Raw genomic sequence first — 10,000 nt, forward strand, 5'->3', positions numbered from 1 at the left:
GACCCATTTATCTGCTGGGTAAACAAAGTTTGACTTTACCCGGGATCGATCACGTTCCCTTCTCATATGAAGCCGGCGCTCTACCAACTGAGCTAACAGAGCATCCGAAGTTGGAAGTTTAAAGTCTTGCGGAAATCGATTTTGTTTTTTTTATTGTTTCTCATTTACAGGATCGTTTCCTTCAAAATCCCAGGAATGTACTTCTGTAGATCGTTGCTTCATTGATAATATTAACAAGGAACAACATTGCACGTAAGTTGTAAAATGGATGAAGTCAACGTAATTCTTCTCCTTGTCACTGTTTCTTTTGACCTCCAGTTTAGTGATTAGTTCTCACTAATATTCACTGGTAATTATCTTACTTAAACGAATACAAGGAATTGATCGAGGCTATGTGGTCTAGTGGTATGACACTCGCTTTCGGATCGGAAGGTTCTGGGTTCGAGCCTCGCTCAGCGCATAGTTGAGTCCTTGGAAAAGACTCTTGACTCACATTCTCTCACCGTATTTAGGTGTAAAATGAGTACCTGGCCGTTAACAGAGTTGTCTTTGTCCGAAAAATTGTAATATCGCCGTATAGGTGGCATGTCCCGTCCAACATGTTAAATGTTGCTGTTGACCAGGGACCCCTTGTAAAGCGCTTTGGGCACATTTAGGGGATATTGCGCTATATAAAAAAGCTCAATTTAAAGTATGCGTTTAAGTTAACTACTCAGTTCTATCGTACCGATAAGATATTTAAATGGCTGGATAGAAGAACGTCAAAGCAATTAATTATACTGTGAAACCATCAGCAGTTGTGTGCCTATCATGTGGTTTTGTTCTATCACAATCGTCTTCGGATCGGAAGGCTCAGAGTTAAGGTCCCACTTTGAACTGCGCTTAATTGAGTCCTTGGAAAAGGCTCTTTAGTCACATTCTCTCACGGTACTCAGGATATAAAATGAGTACTTGGCCATTCACAGCGTTGGTTCTGTCGAAAAAAAACATTGTAATATCGCCTTACTAGCGTGATATCTCGTCCCACATGTTAATTGTTGCTGTAGGCTAGGAACTGCTTTAAGTGGATTTTTCAATATATAAATGCTCAAGTATTTTTGTAATTGCTGCCAAAATGTTTGTTGTTACCAAACAGTATTATGTGCCGAGATGATCCAGGTGCCAGAAACTGTTTTACAAAGTTTTATAGTAAACATACCAGACATAATTTGTGAGATTTTAGTCATTCTCACTTTAAAAATCCATTTCTATTGTCTTCAATGGAAAAGGAATCATCAACCCAAGGCTCATCTGCTTCTGGATTATAAAACCACTTATTTTCCCACTCACCCGACAGGAAAAAAACGTTTTGATACGTGTATTACAGTTGTGGTAACGGTCCAGAGATTGCAGTATATGTGACCGATCGTCTGAAAACAGTATTACGTTTGGATGAACTAGATACTGTAAATCAAAGTTATAGACAATGACATGACACTTGGAGTTACTTTCTGTTCTATAATATAAGGTGGGGAATGTAGTTTCTATTCTATAATATATGGTGGAGATCATTAGTTTGTACTCTATAATATATGGTGGGGAACGTAGTTTCTATTCTATAATATATGGTGGGGAACGTAGTTTCTATTATATAATATATGGTGGGGAACGTAGTTTCTATTATATAATTTACGTTAGGGAACTTTAAAAAAGATTCTAATGAACGAACATGAGCTGGAGTAGAATTTGGCTTCTAAAGTGTTAAACCCGATCTATATTTTTTATGGATGCTTGGCATGGACATTGAACATTGGGCTAGAAAACACAATTGAAGCTTTTGTAATCTGGTGTTACAGACGGAAGAGAGGGTGTCATGGAAAGAGAAAAAAAATTAAACAGAACGGTATTCGATGGACAAATATAAGAAGGTACTTCTGGTGACTGCGAAGTACAGAAAGTTGGTGTTCTATGGCCACATACGACACCCCCCCCCCAACAATCTCCAGAAGTCAATACTTGAAGGACATATAAATGGGTAAAGAGGGAGAATATGATGAAGGATTGCTCAGAGATAGCGCTAGACAAAAAAAATGTGGAAGACCACAATTCCCTGAAGATTTCAAGCACCAGGTGAAGGCAAACACTCCAACCGGCGGGTCCCTAGGTGGCGGATAGGGGTTAGCTGTGCAACAGCCGGGATCAAATCATGAGAGGCCCTTTGACAAGGCCCAGTACTCATCAGTCACTCTGTGCTAGGGTTACAGCACAAACTGGAGAGACGAACTTCATCAGCCTTGGTTGGAAATCGTCAAAGAGCAGGCCACTATAAACAAACCAAAAATAGGTGGAACGGACTCAAGAGCCCGAAAAGGCAGCCAGTCTGTAGTGAGCCTTAAACAATCCTGGTCCTACAAGTCTGGAGGTTGAGCATAAGGCTAAAGTCCCGATCTCAGAAAAACTATTGTTACAGACACTGACACAGGAACAAAGAACGATAAGTATGGTAGGAGAGGAGCAATACCCCATACGTCTGGATCTGCAGTTTATAAATCGACGGAACTGATGACCAAGAGCACTGTATCTATGACGGATGGTGGTCAAATCCGAGAAGAAGCCAGCAAGCAGACACCATTGTCTCTACTTCAACCCAAACAAAACATTCTACTTGGAACCTCGAATGTCAGGACAGTCTACCAAACGAAATGGATAGATATCAACATGACATGATGGCAATATGTGAGTCACAGTGGACTGGAAACGAACATAGACATCTTGCAACAGGACATACAATTATTTACTCGGGAAAAGAAGATGAACTAGATTTAAACGGCGTCGCTATTCTATTATCAGAAAAGCAAGAAAGACTCTACTAAAATGGAGGCCAACGGGGGAACGCTGTTCAAGTCAAGATTTAACTCAAAATATGCTAAATTGACAGTATGATATGTTTGTTCTGCCCCGCAAGAGAACAAGAGTGAAGACGAGAAAGAAAGCTTTCATGATAAGATAAATGAAACAGTACAAGAGACTTATAGTGCTTGGTGACCTAAACGCAAACGTTGGACGAGATAATGAAACATGGGAACAAACTTATCGGAAAGAAGGTTTACTGCGAGAGATATATGACAAAGGTGAACGGTTGATAGAATATCTGTGAAGACAACAACCTAATCATTGGAGGCATCCTTTTCAAACATAAAGAAACACACAAGTACACTTGGAATTCCCCCAATGGTAATACACAAAACCAAATCAAACACATTATTATCAACATAAAATGGAAAAGAACATTGCTTGACGTGAAAACTAAAAAAGGTGCTGATATTGCAAGTAATCATGATTTGCTTGTTGCAAAAATCAGACGAAAATTGAGAAATGCAAATGATATAGTCTCTGACAGAAAAGGAAAATTTGATACAGGAAAACTACAAGATCCTCATATTGTACAACAATTCAAACTCGAGCTATCAGATAGATTTCAAGACTTAGGAACTGCTGACCAAGAATTGACTATCACAAACTTCAATCAAGAATTATTAGAGGAAAGTCAGAAAATACTAGGACACGCCAAAAAGAAAAAAGAACAATAGATATCAGAAGAATCTTGGAACCTGATCGGATAAATTAAGCAGACCAAAGGGAAAGCTATCGAATATGAAGTCTCAAAGTCGCTTAAAAGAAGAGTACTCAACGTTAGGCAAAAGCATAACAAATCAGTACGACAGGACAAGAAAAAAACCATGATTGCTGATTGGGCTTGGAAAACAAACCAAAGCCAAGATTTGAGAACATTGTACCAGACATCCAAAATGCTGTCAAAAGACTTCCAGAATGTGATCTACCTTTAACAGATTCATAAGGAAGTCTACTACCTGGTGAATTAAATTAAATGGAACGATGAAAAGAATATTCCGAAGCTGTATTGAGCAGAGCACTACCAAGGCTGCGTAAAAACACCATTCCTGCAATAATAGATCTACAAGTCAATACAGAACTCCAAACCAACAAAGAAATAAAAAGTGCAATTGAAAGTCTCAACATAGTCAAAGCAGCAAGTGACGACCGAGTGATAGCTGAAATGTTGAAAATAGAAAAGAAAAGCACTCCCCATATCTTGCAAAAGATATTCTCAGATATCTTGAAATCAGAAGTACCAATAGAATAGAGTGTTGGATTAATTGTCAAACTGCCCAGAAAGCGAGACCTATCTGATTGTGGAAATTGGCGAGGCAGCATAGCATGTTGCTCTTAATCACAAACAAAATATTTAGTAGAAAAGTGTTGAACCGCATAGAAGCAAAGTTCAGAAAACAGCAAGCAGGATTCCAAAAGGGCCGCTAATTCTTCGACCATATATTGACCCTAAGACAAGCATTCAAATAGTCGCAGGAATGAATTCACCCGTATTTGCAAACTTCATAGGCCGTGAGAAGGCCTTCAATGGTGTCCACAAGCCGACTCTCTGGAGTATTCTGCGGCATTTTGGCCTTCCTACAAAGATTGTTAACATCATACGGATGCTCTATAGAAAGGTACATGCCAAGATAATTTGTGCTTATGTAATGAGAGAGGGTTTTAATATTGGCACAGTCGTGAAGCAAGGGTCTATATATAAATCTTGATGGGGCCAAGATGATGAGGCCGAGTTCTGAACATGGGCAGCAAGGGCATTGGGAGTATGGGTCATTTCATCTATCTGTTCGGCGGGATTGATCAAGGTGGGGGTTCCAAAGATGGAAGCAGGGATAGACTGGCGAGGGTATAGGAGCCTTTGGAGCGTTCCGATATTTTTTTAGAGGTTGGGGAAGGTTCACACGGGTACGGGGATGCGTCTCTTTGGGACGGATGTTCTGTCTGTTTTCCTTTGTGGGTCCGGGTCATGGAGGCTGACGGCACTATCTCCGGCAGACTGAATGCATTAATAGGACGGATGCCTGGGAGGGATAATAGAGATGTTTTGGCCAAGGGTGGTTTCAAACAAGGAACAGGTTAAAAGGGGACACATTGAATCAGTGTCTGAGGCTGTAGGGAGGAGAGGTTGAAGGTGGACTGGAGGTGTCCTTTGATCCGAGTGCCGTTCCCTGGGTGGCCCTCTGGTGGACATCCCGGGGAGCGGGTCAAGGGAGCTGGAGGAGGAGCGAGGGCTGGTGGATGCTCTTGGGGACAGATGGCAGAGGTGGTCTCCAACCGAGATAGATGGCGCTCAACCGTGTCGGCCTTATGTGCTGATCAAGCACCAAGAGAATAAGTAATTAATGGCACCCAACTTCTATGAGAAGGAACCCCGGTACAAAGACTGATGAAAAATATTTTTAAAAATCTGTGTATAAAACAGTGCTAGATAACAAGTAAATGTACAATAAATAAAAAATCCCACAAATTAGCCTGCCCCGACTGGGTTTCGAACCACAGACCTACTGATTACCGGTTAGGGGTGCTACTATTAACCTTAGAAGTTACCAGGAAGTTATCATTCTTTACAAGTGTATATTTTTTACGTTGTGATATCATACAACACAAACAATGAAGAGAAATGAACAAGAATGAAGAAATTAGAGTGAGTAGTAATAGTAATAAAAGGACCTAAAACAGAGAGGTCTGTCCCTCGAGATGGCCCTAAAGATAGCTGCTGACATGACCAGATGGAGACCCCGTGCATCGCATCAAGTTCCAGCAGGCTCGGAGAGGATTGAGTGAGCGAGTGAGTAATAGTAATAAGCTATTTATATGGCGCTCAATTTCCACAGAAGTGCTCAGCGGCGCTTTACAATATTAATTGTCATTCAAACCTTCATTCTTTGACAATTTTGAGAATATATTTGAAGAAACAAAGACATACACAGGCACAAAATCTAACACACAGATACATTTACTCTCATACACCAACATGCACACACATACCTACACAAATATTACTCACTGACATTAATAACTTATTCAAATGAAAGGTATTTGAACTGATTAATAACAAAAAAAGTTCGGTTGTACAGTGGAAATTGTCAGTCTGAACATAAGATCAAAACTGGAACAAAAAATCCCTATAGTTTAAATTAGATTTAGGTGTATTCTGTAGGTGAAACTATTCGTATCCTTTGGAAAAGGTTCTTGGGACGATTAAGAGATGTCTTCAGCCGACTTAGATGCCGTGTTGGATTATGATGTGGACATAAATTGGAACATTGGATCTTGATTATTAATGCATTTCTGAACAATATTACACGTTAAAAAATGTTCACTAATTGGCAACAAATGTAGATAGAATTTATTTTGTAGGATCATTAGATTTTGAATCAGTTTTGCGGATCTGTTTTGAATAGTTTGCAAACCTTGCATGATTTTGGCCGTGGTACCTAAAGGCAATGAATTACAGTAGTCATACGTGGCAGTTACCAAATCATAAACAGTAATTTGTGTAGTGCTCTCATCAAGAAGATATCAAATTTTACCAATATTTCTTAAGTGATGAAAGCAAGGTTGGTGGATTTTTGTTTTGTGATTCTGCATTGAAGTATCCAAACCAAAGAGTGAGCCAAGATTTTTTTAAATTCGCAGTTTACTCTATATTGAAAGTTGAGTCCCTTATGTCAATCTAATCAGAATTTATTTTTTTCCTTTGTTTATTGGTGCCAATCAATAAAGTTCTGTCTTAGAATAATTTAATTTTAGTTTATTTTATAACATCCAAGTCTTCATTGCTAAGCAACAATTTCAATATTTTCTTTCGCTGTCTGTTCTTGTCCTGGATGAAAATCGGAATATAGTTGCGTGCCATCGGCTTATAGATGGTAGTTAATACTGAATGACTCGATGATGTAAGTCTGTAGTGCAGTGTAAAGAGAAACTAGTAGTCCCAAAACAGAGCCTTGAGGGACACCACAATGAGGTTGATGGGGTTTTGATACCATTTCTTCATTAGGCGAGTCGATTTGAACGGACTGTGTTCTATTTTTAAGGTAGGCCGAAATCCATTTCAAAGGAGTCCCATTCATTTCAAAATGTTTCTGTAATCTCTGAATTAATTTCTTTTGATCGACTGTGTCGAAGGCCGCACAGAGGTCCAGCAACACCAGCAACACACCGATTACCCTGGCATATAGACTTATTTTTATCACTGCGGACACGTAACAGAGCGGTTTCTGTGCTATGTCCAGTAGGGCATGCCGAATGGAAAACTGGCAGCATAGTATGCGTCGTCAGAAAGGCATGCATTCATTTTGCTACTAGTTTTTCGGTGAGCTTAGAGAGGGAGTGCAGGATGGAAATTGGTAGGAAAATTCTGATGTTCTTGGAATCCAGTGACGATTTCTTTAATAGAGGCCATATTATGGTAAGCTTTAATCTGTCTGGAAAATCGCCATTTTTTAGAATTGCGTTGACAATTGACATAATAGTAGGGGGAATTAGGCTAAAACCGTGCAAATTCGGGTTGAAAGGATGAAAATTTGCATACAGTTTGCTAAGACCCATAGAAAAAACATCTGATATAGAACCACTCTGGCAATCAATCATAACGTATCGGTTTAAGGCCTTAGATTTTACCTATTACAGCTATATTAAACAAGGGAAATAACTGCGTAAAATATATATTTTCTTCATATTCATTGTATTAGGGAAAATTAGGCTAAAACCGTTCACATTGGGGTTGGAATCCTGAAAATTGGCATATAGGTAGCTATGACCCGTATAAATAACACCTGATATAGAACCACTCTGGCAATTTCTCAGAACAGTGCATTTTTGGCACTTTTATTTTTTCTTATATAACATTACTTATCCGAGGAAATAACCACGACAATACAATGTGCGTTCTAAAACTTTAAATACACCGGTAACCATTTACGGTAGCTAACTGATGGTTATTTCGTGTTGTAACTAGTAGATAAAAGCGGGAGAGGGGGGAGAGGGAGTGAGCGGGAGAGAGAGAGAGAGAGAGAGAGGGAGAGAGAGAGAGAGAAAGAGATGGAGAGAGAGAGATAATTTTTCTCATTACTGTACTAACCTAACTAGTACCTAGATAAAATAGGGAGAGGATGGAGAGGGGGGAGAAGGAGTGAGCGGGAGAGACGGAGAGAGAGAGGAAGAGAGAGAGAGAGAGAGAGAGAGAGAGAGAGAGAGAATTTTACTCATTACTGTACTGACCTAACACCCCCCCCCCCCCCCACTTCCCCCCACCCCCACCACATACACACACACCCTTCATCTACACAAGTCCGTGCAAGGCAAAACGGGACCTTAAACACTTGCATCGGGTGCCGATAAATTCTCTCTTACATGAACATTTGATGAGTTTTTGGGACATTTTTGACAATTCTGGAAATAAGCTCCACAGTGGTTCATGTCGATCGTCACATTTGTTGCATGGTTCTCTTCTATAAAAGATATAATGTTAGCAAAAGCTCGACTTCTTTCAAGAACTGTGACATCATCATTATCATCAGCAGTGACATCTTTTAAAGCTTGTTTTTTTTAAAAAGTATCGTGCATGACAAATTTTATGGTATAGGGCAGTAGTGTGCCTCCTGAGCGACTAAATCTCCTCCGGCAATAAATGACAACATATCAGAATCTTTTATAGATAACGCCATTTCACGAATATTTTCTTCCATATCTGTTGTCATTACAGAATTGAGTACTCCCGATGCTATGTTTTTACAAAAAAGCACTTTTGTTTATTATAGCCAATCTCTAATTTTGAACGTTATCTTATTATTCTCGTGGGTTGCGAAATATATTCATTCGGTGACTCCTCCAAGTCAAGTGACGAAGTTCGGAATTCTTGTAGGGCAATTCTTTTAGATTTCTTTAATTCTAATCGCCTAATTTTGTTGGCATTAAATTTTACACGACAATACTTATGCCACTTAGCATCATTTTGTTTTAAGCTTTCAATAAGCTCATTTCTTTCTCATGAATTAAAAACATAGATACATCCAACTTGTTTTCATCACAAACCAAAGAATTGAAATGTGCTAAATCTTCAAAAAGCGTTTCATAGCCTTGACCTTTGTCATACCTCCTCGACTTAGAGGGACATTATAAACGGTAAATAACTTAAAGTAAATAACTTGCCACAATACAGCATCATAGTGGTTAATGATGATGATAATGATGATAATTATAGCAATGAAAGTGGTATGCTTACTCTTTACTGTCATCATGTTTGACCGAAATAGGTTTTAACTCACGTAAAATGATTATAGCAGTATTTTTGGAAAGAAAAGAAAACAGGAGGAGGGGAGAAGGAGCACTGTCCTTTGTCAACACCGGTTATCGGCATTTATTGAGCTGTGTTCTACTAGTCTGTTTTGTCTACCCCTCTGCTCATCTTCCCGTCTGCCCGTCCGTTTTAGAGCAATTGATTATACTTATTAAATCAGATGCAGAAAAAATCTCATATTATAGAATATTGCTCGCTAGACGTCCTTTAAAACAAGTGAAATTGAATAGTATTTACGATTAAATAATTTGTATGGTTCGTGAATCGAAAGTAAAGGGAAAGGAAAACATCCGCTTCGACGCTAAAAATAGTCACCAATGGGAATCCAAAGGATGACGTAAAACAGCCTTTGGTCGGCTTGCCTCGAATGTTTACACAATAAAAATGAAAGAAATTATTGTCGTCCATTTCAAAATTTTCTAATCTTAAAAACCTTGTATCTCAACTAATACTGATCTCTCAGAGTGGTTCTATACCATAAATTATAGGGTTTTTCATATTCTACAACATATGTAATTTTCATGCTTTCAATCCTGTTTGCACAATTCAAGGTTTTTTTTGGACCTAATTCCTCCTACTATAATTGACGGCGCGAGTTGTTCTTTGAACTTTTTAATCATCCAAGTCGGAACAATATTGAGAGAAAACGTTGTTTCTTGAGGGCGACTGATATTTGAATTATCTCATTTTTGGATGCAGTATCAAAGAATGATAGTGGTTTGTTGTTGCTTTGATAATTTTGTGAAATTATTGCGCTTTGCGCTTCTTGACCATCGAGGTCATGACGTGACGTATCTTTGCAAC

General features: G+C 38.9%; 1 protein-coding gene across 1 annotated transcript in view; it reads left to right on the plus strand.

The window, feature by feature from the left end:
- Positions 1-10,000, plus strand: part of LOC144980892 (uncharacterized) — a 19,601-nt gene that overhangs the window by 1,329 nt on the left and 8,272 nt on the right. Inside the window, exon 2 of the mRNA XM_078928792.1 lies at positions 171-252. Coding sequence (XP_078784918.1) covers positions 171-252 — 82 coding nt within the window. The remainder of the gene's footprint in view (positions 1-170; positions 253-10,000) is intronic.

The sequence above is a fragment of the Berghia stephanieae genome, chromosome 10 (assembly GCF_034508935.2).
Source record: "Berghia stephanieae isolate SIO BIC M18660-M18661 chromosome 10, UCSD_Bste_1.3, whole genome shotgun sequence".
NCBI lineage: Eukaryota > Metazoa > Mollusca > Gastropoda > Nudibranchia > Aeolidiidae > Berghia > Berghia stephanieae.